Source organism: Phyllostomus hastatus, unplaced genomic scaffold (genome assembly GCF_019186645.2).
Source record: "Phyllostomus hastatus isolate PE091 unplaced genomic scaffold, TTU_PhHast_1.1 phas_scaffold_216, whole genome shotgun sequence".
NCBI lineage: Eukaryota > Metazoa > Chordata > Mammalia > Chiroptera > Phyllostomidae > Phyllostomus > Phyllostomus hastatus.
The window spans coordinates 4,338,666-4,361,198 of record NW_025334018.1 but is presented as its reverse complement, the minus strand read 5'-3'; the positions used below and the strand labels follow the sequence as shown (position 1 = coordinate 4,361,198).

The window sequence follows — 22,533 nt, the reverse complement described above, 5'->3', positions numbered from 1 at the left end:
ACCAGAAGGGTGCAATTTGCTTGTGGGTAGCTGAGAAAGTGACTGAAAGCTGGCCTTGTTCCCTCTCAGACCCCTCCCCCACATACAGTGCTACAACACAGTGATGAGGATTGCCCCACCCTGGTGAATTTCTAAGGCTCTACCCCTTACTATGTAACAGGCACCCTCAGCCAAAAAAAATACGGCCCGAATGAAAGAACAGATCAAAGTACCAGAAAAAATACAACTAAGCGATGGGGAGATAGCCAACCTATCAGATGCAGAGTTCAAAACACTGGTAATCAGGATGCTCACAGAAAGGGTTGAGTATGGTCACAAAATAGAGAAAAAGTGAAGGTCATGCAAACTGAAATAAAGGGAACCAACAGTATAGGGAAAGAAACTGGGACTCAAATCAAAGATTTGGAGCAGAAGGAAGAAATAAACATTTAGCCAGAACAGAATGAACAAACAAGAATTCAAAAAAATGAGGAGAGGCTTACGAACCTCTGGGACAACTTTAAACATTCCAACATCTGAATCATAGGGGTACCAGAAGGAGTAAAGGAGGAGAAATAAATGGAAAACTTATTTGAGAGAATAATGAAGAAGAACTTCCCCAATCTGGCAAAGGAAATAGACAGACAAGTCCAGGAAGCTCAGAGAGTTCCAAAGAAGTTGGACCCAAGAAGGAACACACCAAGACACATCATAATTACATTACTCAAGATTAAAGATAAGGGGAGTATCTTAAAAGCTGCAAGAGAGAAGGAGACAGTTACCTACAAAGGAGTTCCCATCAGACTGTCAGCTGATTTCTAAAAAGAAACTTTACAGGCAAGAAGGGGCAGGAAAGAAGTATTCAAAGTCATGAAAGGCAAGGACCTACATCCAAGATTACTCTATCAAGCAAAGCTTTCATTTAGAATGGAAGGGCAGCTAAAGTGCTTCACAGATAAGGTCAAGTTAAAGGAGTTCATCATCACCAAGCTCTTATTATATGAAATGTTAAAGGATTATCTAAGAAAAAGAAGATGATCAAAAATATGAATAGTAAAATGAAAACTTAAACTATCAACAACTGAACCTAAAAAAAAAAGAGAGAAATGAGCTAAGCAAACAACTAGAACAAGAACAGATTCAGAGAACTAGAGATCACATGGAAGATTATCAGTGCAGAGGGGGAGGGGAGAGAATTGGGAAAAAAGTACAGGGAATAAGAAGCATAAATGGTAGGTACAAAATAGACAAGGGGAGGTTAAGAATAGTATGGGAAATGGAGAAGCCAAAGAACTTATATGAATGACCCATGGACATGAACTAAGGTGGGGGAATGATGGTGTGAGAGAAGGTATAGGGCAGAATGAAATAAAGGAGAGAAAAAAAATGGGAGAACTGTAATAACATAATCAATAAAATACATTAAAAATAAAGAAGGAAATTTAACACATGACACAACATGGGTGAATTTTAAAGACATTCTATTAAGTTTTAAAAAAACAATAACAAAAGGGAAAAAATAAATAAGAAAAAGCCCCATGTGGGAGATAGCCAACATACTCAAAACATCTAAATCAATAAAGTTATTGATAAAATGAAAAATGTGTCTTTTACTCAAAAAACTAAATGACCTTTTTGGCCAACCCAATATTAGGACTAGGGGGAAATGAAATTTTAAATTAGCCAAATATCAATAAATTAAGTGATCAGAGAAACTGACTTATCTCCTTGTGAATCCTCATATTATAGGATAACATACCTGTACTTTATAACGATATAATATTCCCATAGGATGATGAGGAAATGCCAGAAAGTTGGGTGTAAGCTTGATAGGTAAATAAATCTTCACTTCTTGCTGATGTACAATTGAAAATTTTATAGGCTGAATATCTTTATTCTAGAAGACCAGAAAAAAAGGGAGCAAAATAAATTTTATGAGAACTGTTCTTATGATACACATTCATAGAGCATCGGCAAAATGGTGTGCTAATGAGTTACTCAACCAGTTTCTATCTAGAAAATAAATAAAGAAATAAATGTTCCTACTCATTAAAGAAGCACAACTACTATGGGTCATTAATAATGAAAGGAATTTTGCTAGACCCAGAGTAAGTATCACAATCAGGGAAGGTAGTTAAAATTTCCTGAAATAAAAGAGTTTTATCAAGAGAGGGAAGGAAATTATAGTTTCAGAAAGAAAGATTCTTGGACATCCATCAGTTAACTGTATAAATGGTAAAAGCAAAGGGATATTACAAGTTACTCAGAAGAAAAGAAAGAGAACATTTAAAGATGCTGGGGTAAGACATTCCCGTCATCTTTAAAAACAAGAGCACGGTTTGGGGAGTAGGGGAATCTATACAGGTAAAATGGAGTCCTCAGACTCAACTACACTGGTATTTTCTCGTTGAAAGCAAAAATGCTATCATCTATCTATCTATCTACCTACCTACCTACCTACCTACCTGTGTGTATTTCAAAGAAGCCATGAAATATTTACCAACAGTCTCACATATGTAATAATGGCTCTGATTTTCTCTGCACTCTCTCAAGGTGATTGGGTCATAAACTGACAATACCGTAAGTCTTTCAGCTTAAAAGAAAATACTATTTTAGCCCATTGAGACTAGTTTTGGACTTTTGACTTTCAAAACTAAGATAATAAATTGGTGTTGTCTTAAGATGAAAGACAGAGAGAATCATTCTGATGGTATTTAGGTGACCACTGAGAGAAACAAGAAGTAATCTATTTGGAATAGGAAGTGTATGCTGGGCCCGGATAGAACTCTTACCATTCAAGGAAAAGGTAATAGTACAAAACGGGTTGGTCCTGGGAAGACATTTTATAACATATAGAAAAAAAAGAGAATGTAGTACTTAAAAAGAGAGGATAAAATGCACTTGGAAAATTGTTACTGCAGGTGACATAAATTTTAAACAATGTCTGCTTTGGTATGTTAGCAAATATGAATGTGGGACTTCCGGCAAGATGGAGGCATAGGTGGGCGCACCATACCTCCACGGACAACCAAGATTAGAACAACAACAATATAGAGCCAGAATAACACCCAGAACTGATAGAGAATTTATCTGAATGGAAGTCGGACAGCCAAGAAGTTGAAGTAGACCCGTTCATCTAGACCGGTAGGAGGGGCTGAGAGGAGGAGCGGTCGCGGCGCGTAGAGATCGGGGAGGACTGGGCGCATAAGGCAACCGGGAGCCTGTAAGCCTTCCAGGACGCAGCGGTGGGCCCTGAGTACGCAAGCAGCGGCTGGCGGACCCAGTTAGGTGGCATTGTGGACCAGGGCAGAGCGAGCAGCTCAGGATCCCAGGGAAGGGACTGAGATCCCAGGAGAACTGAGCTACCGCCATTGTTCCCTCCCACCCCCGCCCCCACATACAACATCACAATCTAGCGACTGGGGTGCCCAGCCCAGGGGAACACCTAAGGCTCTGCCCCTCGCCGTAACAAGATCAACCAGATTGTGGGGGGGAGGAGAGAGAGAGACATGTCTCCAACAGAAGAAAAGATCAGTTCCCCAGGACTCATCCTTTTGAGCGACCAAGAAATAGCCAGTCTATCAGATGCACAGTTCAAAACACTGGTGATCAGGAAGCTCACAGAATTGGTTGATTTTGGGTGCAAATTACATGAAAAAATGCAGGTAACCATAAAAGAGAGGAAGGAAGATACACGGAGAACCAATAGTGAAGGGAAGGAAACTGGGACTCAAAACAACAGAGTGGACCAGAAGGAAGAAAAAAAACAATCAAGCAGGAAAGAATGAAGAAATAAGAATTCAAAAAAATGAGGAGAAGCTTAGGAACCTCCAGGACATCTTTAAACATTCCAACATCTGAATTATAGGGGTACCAGAAGGGGAAGAGGAAAAGCAACAGACTGAATATGTATTTGAACAAATAATAAAGGAGAACTTCCCCACTCTGACAAAGGAAATAGACTTCCAGGAAGTCCAGGAAGCTCAGAGAGCCCCAAAGAAGTGGGACCCAAGAAGAAACACACCAAGGCACATCAAAATTACATTAGCCAAGGTAAAAATGAAGGAGAGAATCCTAGAAGCAGCAAGAGATAAGGGGACAGTCACCTACAAAGGAGTTCCCATCAGACTGTCAGCTGATTTCTCAAAAGAGACCTTACAGGCAAGAAGGGGCTGGAAAGAAGTATTCCAAGTCGTGAAAGACAAGGACCTACATCCCAGATTGCTCTATCCAGCAAAGCTTTCATTTAGAATGGAAGGGAAGATAAAGTGCTTCTCAGATAAGGTCAAGTTAAAGGACTTCATCATCACCAAGCCCTTATTTTATGAAATGCTAAAGGGACTTATCTAAGAAAAGAAGATAAAGAAAAAACAAGTATAGTAAAAGGACAGCAAACTCACAATGATTAACAACCACACCTAAGGCAAAACCAAAAGAAACTAAGCAAACAACTAGAACAGGAACAGAACCACAGAAATGGAGATCACATGGAGGGTTAGCAACAAGGGAGTGGAAGGAGGAGAGAAGGGGAAAAGGTACAGAGAATAAGTAGCATAGAATGTAGGTTGAAAATAGATAGGGGGAGGGTAAGAATAGTATGGGAAATGTAGAAGCTAAAGAACTTATAAGTATGACACATGGACATGACTAAAGGGAAGGATATGGGTGGTAGAGGGTGTACAGGGTGGAGGGGAGTGAAGGGGGGAAAATGGGACAACTATAATAGCATAAACAATAAAATATATTAAAAAGAGAAAAGGGCCCTGGCTGGCATAGCTCAGTGGATTGAGTGTGGGCTGCAAAACCAGGCATCGCAGGTTCGATTCCCAGTCAGGGCACATGCCTAGGTTGCAGGCCATGGCCCCCAGCAACCACACACTGATGTTTCTCTCTCTCTCTCTTTCTCTCTCCCTTCCCTCTCTAAAAATAAATAAATAAAATCTTAAAAAAAGAGAAACTATGAATGTGAAGTAAGAGATAAAGCAGAACTATGACAACAAACTGGGAAAAAGAGGCATATGGCTGAGTGTGGAATGAAATTTAAAGTGAGCTAGACGAAATAAAAAATGTAATGCAATTCTAAAGTGCCAAAAAGGTCTTACTTTTTTATTTTTAATGCATTTATTTATTTTAGAGAGACAAGAAAAGAGAGAAAGAGAGAGAAACATTGATCAGTTGCCTCCTGTATGCGTCCTGACCAGGAATGGAACCTGTGACTCAGGCATGTGCCCTGACAGGAAATTAAACCTTCCACCTTTGGTATACAGGGAGATGTTCTAACTAACTGAGCCACCCAGCCAGAGTAAAATGCACAAGAGTTTTAAAATGCAATAAAAACAGTAAGGAACAGCCCTGGTTGGTGTGGCTCAGTGGATTGAGCACCAGTATGTGAACCAAAGGGTTGCAGGTTTGATTCCCAGTCAGGGCACATGCCTGGGTTACAAGCCAGGTCCCCAGTTGGGGGCATGAAAGAGGCAACCAATCACTGTTCTATCACACATCATGTTTCTCTCCCTCTTTTTCTCCCTTCTTTCCCCTCTCTCTAAAAATAAACAAATAAAATCTTAAAAAATAAAATAAAATAAAAACAGTAAGGAACAGAATCAACAGTAAAGAACAGAATCAACCCTATAGAAAACCAAATGCTTACTATGGAAGATAATTAAGACAGCACTCTCAGAATTACAAAAAAGTATACAGGTTAAAAGAGACAAGAAGAAACAGAGATCCCACATCTAGACAATTGATTGTTAATAGATTTATTTAGATACCACTGATTTCTAACTATTGCTTTTCATAAGTTTTTATATGTGGTACATTTTTAAAAAGATTTTATTTATTTATTTTTAGAGAGAGGGAGGGAGAAAGAGAATGAGAGAAACATTCATCTATTGCCTCTCACGCCCCCAGCAGGGGACCTGGCCTGCAACCCAGGCATGTGCCCTGACCAGGAATCAAACCCACAATCTTTCAGTTTGTGGGATGACACCCAACCCGATGAACCACACCAGTTGGGGTGATATGTGGCATTTTCATGGCACCCCAATATGATTTCCATTTTAATGTATGAGTTATTTAGAAGTCCATTATTAAAGTTTCTAAATATGTAGTTTTTAAAAATAACCCCTTTGGTGCCTGGCTGGCATAGCTCAGTGGATTGAGTGCAGGCTGCTAACCAAAGCATCGCAGGTTCGATTCCCAGTCAGGGCACATGCCTGGGTTGCAGGCCATGGCCCCCAGCAACTGCACACTGATGTTTCTCTCTCTCTCTCTTTCTCCCTCCCTTCCCTCTCTAAAAATAAATACATAAAATCTTAAAAAATATATAACCCCTTTGTTGCTGATTTTAATGCATTATTACTACAGAACAGGGTAATACTGATATAAGTGCCTCTCTTAGGGTAATCATAAAAGCTTTAGATCCTTTATGTGGATCTTGAGTTGGGAATTTAAAGCCCTGATCTGCTTATTTCCTTTCCTCATGTTACCCAGCAGACTTAGAAACAAAAATCAAATCCATGATACCCATATATCCATGATTTTCACTAACATGTTTTATGGCAGCAACTACCTTGGTGATGAGTTCATCATAACCAAGACCTTATTATATGAAAGGTTAAAGGGGCTTACCTAAGAAAAAGATGATCAAAACTATGAACAGTAAAATGACAACAAACTCACAACTATCAACAACTAAACCTAAAACAAAAACAAACTAAAGAAACAACTAGAACAGGAACAGAATCACAGAAATGGAGATCACATGGAGGGTATCAGTGGGGAGAGGGAGGGGGTGGAATGAGGGAAAAGGTACAGGGTATAAGATGTATAAATTGGTAGGTCCAAAATAGACAGGGGGAAGTTAAGAATAGTATGGGAAATGGAGAAGCCAAAGAACTTATATGAATGATCCATGGACACGAACTAAGTGGGGTGGAATGCTGGTGGGAGCTGGGGTACAGGGCAGAGGGGAATAAAAGGGAGAAAAAATGGGACAACTGCAATAGCATAATCAATAAAATACATTTAAAAACAAAAAATAAAAAAATGAAATAATAAAATCAATAAACATTTGAATTAAAAAATAAAGAAAGACATATCATAATGAGATACCACTTCATATGCATTAAGGCAGCTATTATCAAGAACCAGAAAATATGTGTTTGTGAGGATCCAGAGAAATCAGAACCCTTGTGAACTGCTGGTGGATTGTAAAATAGTTCTGCCAATGTGAAAAACAGTATTACAGTTCCTCAAAAATAAAACATAAATTTGTCAATTATCTAGCAAATCCACTCCTGAGTATATATATACCCAAAATAATTGAAAGCAGGGACTTGACAAGATATTTGTATATCCATGCTCACAGGAGCATTATTTATAATAGCCAAGAGGTGGAAACAACCCAAATACGTCAACAGATAAATAAGAAACAAAGTGTGGCATATTCAAATAATGGAATGTTATTCAGCCTTAAAAAGGAATGAAATTCTGATACATGCTACAACATAGATGGACCCTGAAGACATTCTATCAAGTGAAATGAGCCAGATACAAAAGGACAAATACTGTGATTCCACTTTCAGGAGGAACCTAGAGTAGTCAGAGTCATAGAGAGGAGCCAGAATGGTAGTTACCAGGTGGTAGGGATAGGGGAGGAGGAAGCTGTTGCTTAAGGGGTACAGTGTCAGTTTGGGAAGATGATGAAGTTCTGCAAATGGGTGGGTGCTGAGAGTTGCACACAATGTAAATGTTTTAATGTCACTGAATTGTACAAAAATGATTAAAATGGTAAATTTTGTTATTTATAGTTTATCACAATAATAAATAAAATTTCCCATAAAGAAACTTCCAAACTCAAATACTCCCATTGATGAATTCTACTAAATAATTAAGGAAGAAATACCACTAACACTACACAAACTTTTCTGGAAAATAAAAAACAGTGCTTGCTTCGGCAGCACATATACTAAAATTGGAACGATACAGAGAAGATTAGCATGGCCCCTGCACAAGGATGACATTCAAATTCATGAAGCATTCCATATTTTATGGAAAGCAGTATGGAACTTCCCCCAAAAACTAAAAATGGATCTGCCTTTTGACCCAGCAATTCCACTGCTGGGACTATATCCTAAGAACACTAAAACACCAATCCAAAAGAACCTATGCACCCCAATGTTCATAGCAGCACAATTTACAATAGCTAGGTGCTGGAAGCAACCTAGATGCTCATCAGTAAATGAATGGATCAAAAAACTATGCTACATTTACACAATGGAATTCTATGCAGCAGAAAGAAAGAAGGAGCTCCTACCCTTTGCAACAGCATGGATGGAGCTGGAAAGCATTATGCTAAGCGAAATAAGCCAGGCAGTGAAAGACAAATACCATATGATCTCACCTTTAACGGGAACCTAAACAACAAAACAAAGAAACAAGCAAAATATAACCAAAGACACTGAAATAGAGGACAGGCTGACAGTGACCAGAGGGGAGAGAAGAGGGAATTTCAGGGGAGAATGAGAAGGGTTTACAGGAACAAATTTAAAGGACACATGGACAAAAACTAGAGTGAGGGTGGTAATGGGAGGGAAATGGGGAGGGGTGGGTGGGTGGGCTGGATTGGGAGTAAAAGGGAGAAAACTGTACTTGAACAATGATTAAAATTTAAAAAAAGAAAATAAAAAACAATTACTTTCCAATTCATTTTATAAAGCCAATATTATCTTAATATCAAAACCTGATAAAGACATTATAAAAAAGAAATAGAAGGGTAAAAAGCTAGAGGCCCTTAAGAATATATATCTTTAGCAAATTAAATCCAGCAATGCATAAAAAGATAACAAATCATGATTAGGTGAAGTTAACCCCAAGACTATAAGGTTGGTTTAATATTAGAAATCAAAATGAGTGATGATTACAGCTTCTGTGAACATGAGTTACTGGGTACTGCCATATACTCCTCTTCATATGTTAGCTGATAAAGGTCTTTTTTAAAAAATATGGCATATCTATAAATCATGTGTCATTGAGTAAGAATAGAGAAATGTCATTTGCTTATATATTAGAATTATACTTTTATAAAACAAAGTGATCCCAAGATTTCTTCTATTTAGGTATGTGTAGATATAAATGTATGTATGTGTCCGTTGATTAGTGTCTTCTACATTAATGTGAAGAAAACATTGTTTAGGTTATTAGGTATTTTTAGGTTGTTAGAATCATTAGGAACTTATGTTTAAAACATATAAAGAATATAAGAAACCATTGGATTGCTCTCCTAATAATGAAGACAATGTATAATCACTAAAAGTTTACTTAAGAGTGTTTGATAAAAGCTCGGATGTGATAATAACAAAAGCCCCCAAACATATACATATTTCTTAACTTACAGCACAACATATTAGACAGAAACATAATATGTAATTGACTGACTTGGTTGGGAGATTGATTACATTAAGTAAATACATTGAGACTGCTGGTTGAGACTATTGTTTGTTTTGTGGATATTGAATTGTATGAGTTCTTTATAGATTTTGGATATGAACCCCTTATTGGATGTTTCACTGGCATATATCTCCCATTCAATAGGTTGTCTTTTCATTTTTTGTTTTAATATTTTTATTGTTGTTCAACTACAGTTGTCCCCATTTCTCCCCCGTTACTCTCCCCTGCCCTATTCACCCCCCACCTCCCACATTCAACTCCCCCCGCCCGCCCTTTGTCTCTGTCCATGGATCTTTTATACATGTTCCTTTCTCTTTCTTTCTTTCCTTTCTTTTTTCTTTCTTTCTTTCTTTCTTTCTTTCTTTCTTTCTTTCTTTCTTTCTTTCTTTCTTTCTTTCTTTCATCGTTTCCTTTTCTGTGAAAAAACTTTTTAGTTTGATATAATCCCATTTTTTTGTTGTTGTTGTTTCCCTTGCCCAAGGAGATATAACAGAAAAAAATATTGCTATGAGAAATGTCTGAGATTTTACTGCCTATCCTTTCTTCTAGGAGTTTCATAGTTTTGAGTCTTACATTAAGTTTTTAATCCATTTTGACTTTATTTTTATGTATGGTATGAGAAGGTGGTCTAGTTTCATTTTTTTACACTCATCTACCCAATTTTCCCAACACCATTTATTGAAAAGACTGTCATTACCTTATTGTATGTTCTTACCTCCTTTGTCAAATATTAATTGACCATAAAAATGTGGGTTTATTTCTGGGATCTGTATTCTGTTCCATGGTCTATGTGTCTTTTTATGCCACTACCATGCTGTTTTGATTACTATGGCCTTGTAGTATAGTTTGATACCAGGTAGCATGATTCCTCCAACTCTGTTCTTCTTTCTCAATATTGCTGTTGCTATTCCAAGTATTTTGTAGTTCCATGCAAATTTTTGGAATATTTATTCCAGTTCTGTGAAATACACCACTGGTACCTTGATAGGAATTTTGTTGAATCTATAGATTGCTTTGGGTAGCATTGACATTTTAATTATGTTAATTCTTCTTATGCAAGAGCACAGTATATGTTGTATATGTTTCCATTTATTTGTATCTTCTTTAATTTCTTTCTTTAGTGTCTTAAAATTTTCCAAGTACAGATCTTTTACTTCCTTGGCTACCTTGATTCCTAAGTATTTTTTCAGGCAATTGTAAATGGGATTTTTTTTTAGTTTTCCTCTGACAGTTCTTTATTGGTATATAAAAATACAACCAATTTCTGAATATCCTGCTACTTTACTGAATTTCATTTATTAGTTCTACTAGTTTTTTGGTGGAATCTTTAGTGTTCTCTACATACAGTATTCATGTCATCTGCAAACAATGACAGTTTTACTTCTTCCTTTCCAATTTGGATGCCTTTTATTTCTTGTTCTTATCTGATTGCTGTGGCTAGGACTTCCAGCACTATGTTGAATAAGAGTGGTGAAAATGAACACCCCTGTCTTACACCTGATCTTAAGGGAAATGCTTTTAGTTTTTCACTGCTGAGTATGATATTAGCTGTGGTCAATTTCTCATAAAACTAAATATGTAGTACTATATGACCAATGAATTGCACTCTTGGGCATTTTATCCCAGAGAAATGAAAATGTATGTTCTTACCAAAACCTGTACAAGAATGTTTAAAACAGCCTTATTTGTAATAGCCAAACACTAGAAACAACCTAAATGTCTTCCAGCAGGTGACTAGTTAAACAAAGCCCAGTATATCTATGCAGTGGAATATTATTCAGCAATTTTTAAAAATAAAATATTGATACATACAAAAATTTGGATAGATCTCAAAGGCATTATGCTTAGTTGAATCTTAAAAGATATGAGTTGATTATATAACATCCTCAAGCTGATAAAACTTTAAAGATGGAGATCAAATGCCAGGGGATAAAGCACAGGAGAAGTCGGTACGACTATAAAAAATTAGTATAAGGGATTCCTTCTGTGGTGATGGAACAGTTTTATATCATGATGACAGTGGCCCTTGCATGAATCTGTGTGTTGGCTGAAATTGCATAGACCTATACTACACACACACACTCATTGGAGTATATGAAAAAACTGACTAAGGTTTGGCCCTGACTGGTGTGGCTCAGTTTGTTGGGCATCGTCCCACAAAGCAAAGTGTCACCAGTTCAATTGCCCGTCAGGGCACATGCCTGGATTGCAGGTTTGGTCTCTGGTTGGGGTGACATATGAGAGGCAATCGATCAATGTATTTCTCACACATCGATGTTTCTCTCCTTCTTTTACTCTTTCCCTCCCCCTCTCTCTATAAGTAAATAAAATCTTTTTAAAAACTAAGGTCTAAAGTATAATTAATAATATTATACAAATGTTAATTTTCAGAAATTCTCACAGTTATATAAGATGTCACTGTTGGGAAAACTTGATAAAGGGTTCAAGGGACTCTACAGACTAAATATATGTTTATTTTAACCATGTTATTGACATAATTCACACACTATACAATTCATCCCCTGAAAGTACACAATTTAATGACAGTATATTCACCATTTTCTATCCATCACCATAATCAGTTTTAGAATACTTCCATTACACAGAGGCAAATCCCAGGCCTAATTGTTACTCCCCAAGTTCCCCACCCCCTCCCCCAGCTCTAGGTGACCACTATTCCCAGTCTCCTCAGATTTGCCAGTTCTTGGCATTTCACATAAATAGAATCATAACACACATGACCTTTGTGCTTTGTGTCTAGTTTTTTTCACTTAGCCTAATGTTTTCAAGAATTATCTACATTGTAGCATATATTAGTACTTTGTTTTTTATTGCCAAATATTCTATTGTATGGATATACCATAGTTTATTTATCTGTTCACCAATTGGTGAACATTTCCACTTCTATTATAAATAATGCTACTATGAATATTCATGTACAGGGTTTTGGGTCAACATATGTTTTCATGTCTCTTGCATATCAAATACACAAGAGTGAATTTGCTGGGTGATACAGTAATTCAAGGCTTGGTCTCCTGATGAAATGACACCTGTTTCCTGAAGTAGCTGTACCATTTTACATTCCCATTAACAGTGTATGAAGGTTACAATTTCTCTACATGCTCAACAACACTTGTCATTGTCTGTCTTTTTTTTTTATCCTCACCCAAGGATATGTTTATTGATTTTAGAGAGAGAGGAAGGAGGAGAGAGAGAGAGAAAGTGAGAGAGAGAGAGAGAGAGGGAGAGACAGGGAGAGAAAGAAACATCAATGTGAGAGAGAAACATCAGTTGGCTGCCTCTTGCATGTGCCCTGACCGGAAACGAATCCCGATCTAAGCATGTACCCTGACTGGGAGTGGAAACCATGACCTTTGGTGCAAGGGATGACACTGCAACCAACTGAGCTGCCCAGCCAAGGCTGTCTGTTTTTTTTTTTTTAGCCAGTCAGTGTGAAGTGGTATCTTGTGGTTTTGATCAGGATTTTCCTAATCATGTTGAATATCTTTTTATGTGTTTATTGGCCACTTCTACATTTTCTTTGTCCCATGTATAATTTATTCATCTTCCTCTAAATCTACAAAAATTTCAAAATAAAGTTTTAAGAAGTTATTAATGATAACTCTTCCTCCAAAATGGTTGTATGCTCCAGTATGTTCAATAAAGACTTCTTCTAAATTCAGAGCATATAATAATCCACATATTACCCCCAAATACAGAAAAAGGTGAATTATTATCTAACTTTCTTTATTAGATATCAAGGAAACTAGAAAAACTCAACACTTACTTCTAATCTCACTGAATTAAGATTATGGTATATATGAGCTAAAATCTCCAGACCAGCCCTGGCTGGTGTGGCTCAGTGGGTTGAGTGCTCGCCTGAGAATGGAAAGATCTCTGGTTCAGTCCTGGTCAGGGTACATGCCTGGGTTGCGGGCCAGGTTCCCAGTTAGGGGTGCGCGAAAGGCAACTGATTGATCATGTTTCTCTTGTACATCAATGCTTCTCTCCCTCTCTTTCTCCCTCACTTCCCCTCTCTCTAAAAAAAATAAAATCTTTTAAATAAATAAATAAATAAATAAATAAATAAATAAATAAAATTTCCAGACCATATTTTAACTTGGTGGGGCTAAGGCAAAGTTATCCAAAATAGAAAACTGTTTTTAAAGGAGTAAGGGTTAGCTCTGATTTTAAAACATACTTGTGAAAAAGCAAGCTCTGCAGCCCTGACTGTTGTGGCTCAGTTGGTTGGGCATTGTCAGGCAAAGTGAAAGGTTGCTGGTTCAATTCCTGGTCAGGGAACATGCCTGGGTTGCAGGTTCAGCCCCTAAATGGGTCCCATGAGAGAGGCAACCAATCGATGTTTCTCTCCCTCTCTTTCTCCCTTCCCCTCTCTCTAAAAATAAATAAATAAAATCTTTCTTTCTTTTTTTAAAGCAAGATCTGTGGGTTGAAGAGTGATTCCAGAATGGGATCAAACTGCCAGAAATACCACAACAATGGATTTAAAAAAATCACTGTAGTAAGTATTGTTGAAAAAAACTGGAGATATTTTAATAATGTATGTAGATCCATACCTGACTATAACTAACCCAAACACCATTCATTCATTCAACAAATACTTATTTGTAACAACTGTATTTCATCAGTTACTCTTGTTGAATGTAAGGGCGACAGTTGTGAACACACTAGGCATAATCACGGGCCTCAAAGTTTATAACCTTTTGAAAGAAGCAAGTAAAAAACAATCAAATATGATAACTATTGTGACCTTGGAAGTTCAGGGAGCTCTGAAAATATATCAAAGGGGAAAACATACCCAAGGAACTGATGTTTAAGCTGGACTTGTACAATGGGTAGGGAGAAAGTATTGTGAACAAGAGGAACTGTATTTGTTTATCAAAATAAAAATAAAGCTTAGAGGTAAAAAGGAACAAGACACTTTCTAGAAACTGAAAGTTCAATGTGGCTGAAACATAAGAGAGGGAAGTGACAAGACTCAACGCTGCAGAAATTGGCAGGAGCATTTAGGAAGAGTCACAAACTCAAACACCTGTAAGTACCAAGTAGATGACACAGACAGGTCTATTAAGCTAAATGTAAAATAACAGGGACTGGCAGGAGACACGGAAGCCTGGAGAAGGTAGTCTAAATGGCATGGCCACTATCTATTCCAGGTCAGCACTGCCAGATTTTCATGTGATCTAGAGAACCAGAACTTTTGGGTTTTATTTGAAATTTCCCAATCAAAAAGAAGTTCAGATGCCAAAAAACAAAACAAAACAAAACAAGAATACAAACCAAAATAGTCTGCAAATCACCAGTTTGTAATCTCTGTCACAGAGAGTCCCTGAAAACTACATTAAGAAGTTTAAAATTTACCTAAAATCAATGGGAAGCCACCAAAGGAATTGAAACAGTAAATACATAATGATTTTTTTTTAATTTTGGGAATATCATTCTAGGGGCAATATTGGACGTAGAAATACCAGATAAAATACCAGATAAAAAGCAACTGTGAAAGGCCAGGTGAAAGACTGTAGGGGGGACAGTAAGAAATGTGTTTGAGAGACATTTGTAAGACATAGGGTTCACTTATGTACTGAATGTAGAAGGTGAGAAAGAAGGCAGAGTCATGGGTGGCAGGATTTTTTTTGTCTTAAACAACAGGTAAAAGAATAACTGGAAAAAAATAGGTTTAAGAGAGGGAAACAAATTTGACAGGCTTTTAAAACTCAGGTACTTATACATTTTAGAGGCATATATATATATATATATATATACTATATATATATATATATATATATAACATGAAAATACATAATCATGTTATATATATATAACATGAAAATCAACCAAAAGGAAAAAGTTATACAAAAATACTGCTATGCCATTTACAATAGTAAGAGACTGGAAATAATGCAAAAGTTCAATGTGGGAGGAATAGTTAATTAAATTGGCAGATTAATCCTCTGGCTTTTAGAATAGATAATACTCTATGTGGACCTGATGACACCTGTACGTATGAAATAACTATTTAAAGGAACTTCAAATGGTATAAATACACAGTGACCAATGCAGATATGCACAATAACAAAGACTGGAACAGAAAACTGATAGAGGTGTAAACAGCTGAGTGTGGTGTTTGTCAGTTTTCTATTTATGTGGAAGGTAAAGGTGGGATATGCCATGTATCTGCTTCCAAATCAAGAACCAGAAAGCCTCGCCCACCCTAGTTTTTTACAGAAAAAAAAATCAGAAAGCCTCATCAGTGTTCTCAGAAATTTTTCCCCTCTCCCACATCCGTGTTCTCAGAATTAAAAGACAATCCTGTTAGCTCCTACCTGGTGAATGATGGAAGTCAGGGATGCATTTATCACCACAACCCCATCTTTCAGGGCTTTCACTACGTGGTAAGATCCATTCACAGAAGTTAGCTGCTCTTCAAAGAACTCCGGTAGGAACTGGCACATAATCCTCATGTTCTGAAAATCAGCCCAACAGCAACACAAACCTGAAGAAATGTTTTTTCCCTAAAGCCATCTTAATCCCAAAGCATTCAAGAGAGAAAGTGTAGCTATGCATTCTGGGGATAAATAAATAAATAAATACAAAATCTTTGCCCTCTCTCATGAAATTCTAAGTTTGAAAGATGCAATTTTAAACTGGTACCAGTTTTTGAAAGACCTGTTAATGGCAAGTAATCAGAAATAGAGAGTCAAACCTTAGATAAATGTTAATGTGGTTTTTGCCATTCCATAATCTCACAGTTCTCTGGGGGGAAAAAAAAGGATCCTGAAGAGTGAGTAGTAACTTCACATGTGATGTTCACAGTACTGCTCTCATCACTGTGAAACTGTGGTAACCATCTCTGAATGCAGCTGCAGTATGAGGGTACCCTCCTAAGCGTTATCACTATGCTCCCTGCAGTTCTCTATAGCTCTGACCAAATCCTGTCTGTTAGTTCCAGCTGGCATTCCTCAAGGACAGAACTATTTAACAACAACAACAACAACAACAACAATAATAATAATGTAGTAACTTGCATTTCCAAAGGTAAAATCTGTAAGCAAAAGAAAAAACTGCCTCCCTAGCCACCCACACGCACCCACACACACAAATACTCACTCAAAGAGTTATCTGTACAAGGAGCTAGAAAAAACACAGAGAGACTCACGTCTGAAATGTAGACCTTTGTGCTGCTTTTATCAAACACTTCTACTGTGACAACATACACCTGTCCCACCTCTAGACTCCATCGGTCTCCAGGCTGCACTATGAAACCTATACACAAATCAAAACCAAAAATATTAGGAGAGTTTCCGAAGTAAATCCTGTACTTCATTCTATCAAATTGTATAATAATTTGGGGTTCCAAAGATCCTTGGCTTAACTGAGCTCAGGTACAAAGAAATACTCTCAGTTATATCTGTACATAAAAACAAACCACAATTGTGTCCATTCATAATGTGTCAAGAGAGATTTTAGCTATTTTCAGTCAAATTGTATTAAATGGTCTAAAGATATTCAGATTCTTTTATATGTATAAAATCTCTTTTCCTAACCCAACATTTTATTACATGAATCTTTATATTTTTCTACAATCTGTTTCAAGAAGCTTCACTCTTGCAGATGGCATATAACCAGAACAATGTGTGAAAACATGTCAAAGTAACGTTGAAGTTGAAGTTAATTAGGTCTCAAAATGAAGGTTAAAGAAGCATTGAAGCTTTTAATGCATTTGCTTTAGCTATTTAGCCTTCAGAAAATCATTATCTAAAAGTACCTAAAAATCCAGGCTCTACAACATATATGGTGCAGTTTGGAAGTCCAGACACAGATCGCATATGGACATCTTAATTTTTGCTTAAGGAAATCACATGAGCCAGAGTTGGATGAAAAGAACACATGAGCTACCAAAGGAAAAAAATAAACCCACCAACACAATTCTATCTTTTACTATCCTTTGAAAAGCACAAACTGCCCCAGCTGGTGTGGTTCAGTGGACTGAGCTTCGCACTGCGAGGCAAAGGGTTACCGGTTCAATTCTCAGTCAGGGCACATACCTGGGTTACGGGCCGGGTCCCCAGTGGGAGGCACGAGGGAGGCGGCCACACACTAATGTTTCTCTCCCTCTCTTTCTCCCTTCCTTCCCCTCTGTCTAAAAATAAATAAATAAAATCTTTAAAAATGAAAAAAAAAAGCAAAAACTTGTACACTTCTGAGAAAAATCTGAGGGACTCAGTAATCACTGGAATCAAGTATTGTTGAATTTCAAATTCGAGGAAGATGGAGTGAGAGAAAAAAGGTCATGCTCTGTGCTTTTAATATTCATTTAGCTGCAGAACCCTTTCTCCAAATAAACGCTCACCCAGGAGCCCATAGTAGAAAGCAGGACAAGGTGGCATGGCGCTGGCTGAAGGGATGAACACTGTAGATGGAGGAGTAAGGTGAGGCATGACTTGCCATCTAGCCTTGTGCTCTGTAGGCTGTTTTAAAAAATCACTAATTGATTTTCTGTTATCTGCAGCAAATCTTTAATACCAAAATGTTTTCTCTTTGTCACCAGAGTTACTACGGTGTCACTTATACATCATCCTACCCATTATTCCCTTCAGTTAAGTTCTAGCAGAAATACAAATTTATTCTGCTATCCATATATACAGATCTAATTAGGAACATATTTCCCTTTCAAAATATACTGAATCCAAAAGCTAAAAAAACAGCTGTAATAGCACAAACAATAAAAGATTTAAAAATTTAAAAAATGAGACCTTCTGAAAAAAAAACACAAAAAAGCTAAGAAGTTATTTCTGCTCTGAAAAATATATAACTGAGATGACTGAACAGAAAATAGTCATTAATTCCAAGTACACTAATTTAGGTGTTGTATTAATTCAGTCATGCACTAAGCTACAATTTAGCACTACATTATCTATAGTGACAGTGGAAATAAAATATTTAATCTACTTAAGGGATCAAACTTTTAAAGCTGCCTCAGTACTCTAGAGGAGCTGCAGATATACATACAACTGATATGTTAATTAAAGATTACTTTTATCTATTTAATTTTTTATCTACTTATTAAAGCAAGTCTTTAAAAATTTTTATATATTTTTTAAAGATCTTATTTATTTATTTTTAGAGAGGGAAAGAGAGGGAGAAAGAGGGAGAGAAACATCAATGTGTGGTTGCCTCTTGTGTGCCCCCCACTGGGGACCTGTTCTGCAGCCCAGGCATGTGTCCTAACTGGGCATCAAGCTGGCGATTCTTTGGTTCACCAGCAGGTACTCAATCCACTGAGCCACACCAACTAGGGCTAAAGCAAATCTTTGACAGACTGTATAAGCAACTCTGTACCAATCTAGAGTTGATTCTGATTAGATACTCTAATACAATATTCATAACATATAAGAGTAGAAGAAATCCAGAAATACAACATTCCTTTCATTTTACAGAATGAGGAAACAGATCTCGATAGGTCCCTAAACCAATTCATTTCTTTGTTATCAAAATAAAACATCTTTCTTCCATCTAATCCTTCCACCTACTCTGAATCTCATTTTCTCTTGCCCCTCAGAAATGTTGCACTTTTCTCTCGTATCTCTGCCATCTCTCTCTCTCTTTAACTTACAGACATGTTCAAGTTTCCCCTACCCTATAGTTCTCATGTCTTTGTAAAACTTCTACCTTGTTTATCTCCTCCTTTTCAAAGTCAAGCTGTTTTTAATTGACAAATTAAGCCGAGACTTCCTAGTACTACAGTCTCTATCTTTATCTCGGTCTTTATCTCTACCTATTTCACTTGAGGAACATTCTCTGTAATTTTTTTTCACTTGGTTACCATGAAGCTCCTCTCTCCTGGTTCTCCTATTACTTTGTAAACATTCTTTCTTGGCCTCCTCCAAGAAGAGGAACTCTTCTTCCATGTGAACCGTAAAAGCTGGTATGGGACAGTTTTGTCTTTGGCCCTCTTCTCTTCCCACTCTATAACCCTCACCAGATGATTCTGTCCACAACAACAGCTTCACCTATCACCTATCTATAAACTAATTAAATTTCAAATATCTATCTTCATTCTGAATTTTTCTCCTCCAGATCTAGTAAAAATTCTACTTGAATGTCATGCAGATAATTCAAGTTAACATGCAAAATAACTGAACTACCGTAGTTTTCTTTTCCTTGAAACCTGTTCCTTCTCCTATACCACCCATCTTTATGAATAGTACCACCAGCCACCCTAAGCCAGGTGCTGGAACAAATCACAAATAATCACCATCCATGTCCTCCAGAAACACATAAATAGATAAATATAATGTATTTGAACATTTACTACTTTGGAATAAATAAATATAAACTAAAAATTTTAAAAAAGGATCTTGCAAGTCTGCCTGGGAAATTCAGAGAAGTGGGGCTCTTCAAAGTCATTAATATTACTGAGCCTTTGGGGCTCAGTAATATTAATGACTTTGTTTTGTAGGTCTTACTGTACTTACTAATATTCTAGGCACCTTAAAATGACTAGAGAACAAACCACTTTGGCTCAAACACCTTCCTTAATATTTTTCAGACAAATAATATAAACAGCTAATTAACACTATTCTAGAAGAAATACTGTATCTTTCAAGTCTGATGGGTTCTAACTCTGAGTGAGCCTACTAGACCCTACATAATTTACTCCTTCCCCTCCTCTAGTTCACCTGCTACTACTTTCCCCAGGCTCTCTGCACTTCAGGCTCAGTGTCTTCCTTGCTCTTCTTTAAACATGCCAAACATGCCCCTGCTTCAGAACCTTTGCAATTTTTACTTCCTCTTTCTGGGGCTCTTGCACCCAGATATCTGAATGGCTCATTGTTCCAATGCCACCTTATCAAAGAGGACTCCCCTAACTACCCTGAGTAAAATAGTCTGTATCCCTAGAGCTTAGAATGATGTTCTACATATAGTAGGGATAAAATATTTGCTGAATAAATTAACTTCTTTCAGCCCTCGCTGGTATAGCTTAGTGGATTGAGTGCTGGCTTGCAAGGAGTTGCTGGTTCAATTCCCAGACAAGGGCACATGCCTGGGTTGCAGGCCAGGTCCCGGGTTGGGGCCACTTTCTCTCCTTCTCTTTTTCCCTCCCTTCTCCTTTCTCTAAAAGTAAATAAATACACACTTTTTTCTTTCAGATACAAATATTAAAAATTAGAAATATTTCAAAATCAAACACTGAGATATGGAATCCAAATGTGTCCATTTTCTGAGAATTTAAACATTCATTCTGCTTTGTTTCCATCAACTATAATAGAGCTCTATGTATGCCTCTTTGTTATACCCTTACACAGCAGGTTGAGTAAATTTTTAAAAATTACTCTCAATTCAACTGATATAAATATTAATTAACCATCTTTTCTCAATTATTCATGTAAAAATAGTAAGGAAAAATTAATAAAATTCACACAAGTTCCTCCAAATTCTGATTTTCCGAGTCTCATAATTTGACTGAGGTTGCAAATAAGCACTAAGTCAGCAGGCCCCAAGTTCACAACTACTCTTTTCTCTACCTACACTTTGTTAGAAATTATGACAATAATCATTTATAGTTCTTTGTTAAAAATAACACATATAGAAAATAAATGTAGTAGCATTATAATCATTCAACAAATTGTTTTTCCAAGGAGCATGTCTAGCATGCTCAGGGAAAGGTAGACTGGCAGCCAAGACTCGAACAAAGGATACTTTTATGGACAAAGATCAGATTAGTTTGGCCCAGCTGGGTGGCAGTCACCACCACTGTCTTCTCATCCAGGAAAGCCACTTTACCAGAAAGAGACTCATTATATGCAACTTTATGGTCTTGCAATTCCAGTGTATAATGTTCCAGGGGAAATTCCACCTCTGTAAGACACGCAAGAAACATAAATATGAGAGCAGCCATTCCAACAGACAATAGAATATTGTTGCATTATACAAGGAGAATCAGGAAGCAGGCCTAGAGAAGAGTATAATCTGCTTCTAATTTCCTTCCCACTATGATGAATTTCTACATGTAGCCATTGGGGGTGGGGGCGGTTACTGTATGAGTTCATTGTTGATATCGCTTGTATTCTTCCTTTCAGTGAACTGAGAGTAGCAGAAATCCCCACTAGGCAAGTTAGAAAAAGATTAATGTTAATGGAGTCAATGCACATTTTATAAACTCAATAGCACTTTTGGGGTCAATAGAGTATTAAGTCTTTAATTAATAAACTGCATTTCTCAAGAAACAACTTTTGCAAAGATCATTCAAGTCCCTTGGGTAAAATTTCTTCATTTGCCTTACAGAAGCTAGTAAGTTTTTGGTTGTTGTGTTAATAGAGAATTCAGATGCCTGTGGTCACTGAAGCTATGGGGACTATCTCTGTCCAATATCAGTTCTAGTATAGCAATCAGGGAATCCTTTATCACAAAATCTGAAAACATTTGCATACATAATATGGAGTTGCTTCTCTTGTCAGTAGGAAGGATTTGGGAAATGTTAGTCTTAGAAAAAGACAAATCACGTTACCTGTCACTCTTCCCTGAACCATTTTTGCAACTCGGTATTTAATATATGCTCCTACTAAGAGATAAATATCATGGGATGGTATAAGAAATACATTCTCCAAAACAAGCAGACGTATCAAGGCTGCTGCCACTTTCTTCTAAAAGAGGAAGGAAAAAAAACAAAGTTTCCAAACTTGAGGCAAAATCCTTAAGGCCATTTTCCTTGTTAAAAATTTACTTCTTGTAAGTTTCTTTTTAAATATTTTAAAAAGAGCAGCGGCTGGTGAGGCTCAGTGGATTGAGTGCTGGCCTGAAAATCAAAGAGTCGCCAGTTCAATTCCCAGTCTAGGGTACATGCCTGGGTTATGGACCAGGTCCCCAGTAGAGGGTATATGAGAAGCAACCACACATTGATATTTCTCTCCCTCCTTTTTCCCTCCCTTCCGTTCTCTAAAAGAAAGGAATAAAATATTTTATAAAGATTTAAAAAATGCTTTCCTAATCACAAATCATAATTTGAGTTAGCCTTAAAAAGTGATCATAAATCTTAATACTATATTAGCTTTCTAAGTCACTCAAACTAAGACTAAAAAAATG

The 22,533-nt window shown here is 37.0% G+C and overlaps 1 protein-coding gene and 1 non-coding gene across 2 annotated transcripts in view; one reads left to right on the top strand and one right to left on the bottom strand.

The window, feature by feature from the left end:
* Nucleotides 1-22,533, bottom strand: part of NUP210L (nucleoporin 210 like) — a 100,408-nt gene that overhangs the window by 62,960 nt on the left and 14,915 nt on the right. The window contains exons 6-11 of the mRNA XM_045816946.1: nt 21,959-22,091; nt 21,151-21,309; nt 17,216-17,284; nt 16,607-16,713; nt 15,774-15,914; nt 1,739-1,876 (exon numbers count right to left, since the gene is read on the bottom strand). Coding sequence (XP_045672902.1) covers nt 1,739-1,876; nt 15,774-15,914; nt 16,607-16,713; nt 17,216-17,284; nt 21,151-21,309; nt 21,959-22,091 — 747 coding nt within the window. The remainder of the gene's footprint in view (nt 1-1,738; nt 1,877-15,773; nt 15,915-16,606; nt 16,714-17,215; nt 17,285-21,150; nt 21,310-21,958; nt 22,092-22,533) is intronic.
* Nucleotides 7,925-8,031, top strand: LOC123804869. Its single transcript, XR_006783219.1, has one exon. It is a non-coding gene; the product is annotated as a U6 spliceosomal RNA (small nuclear RNA).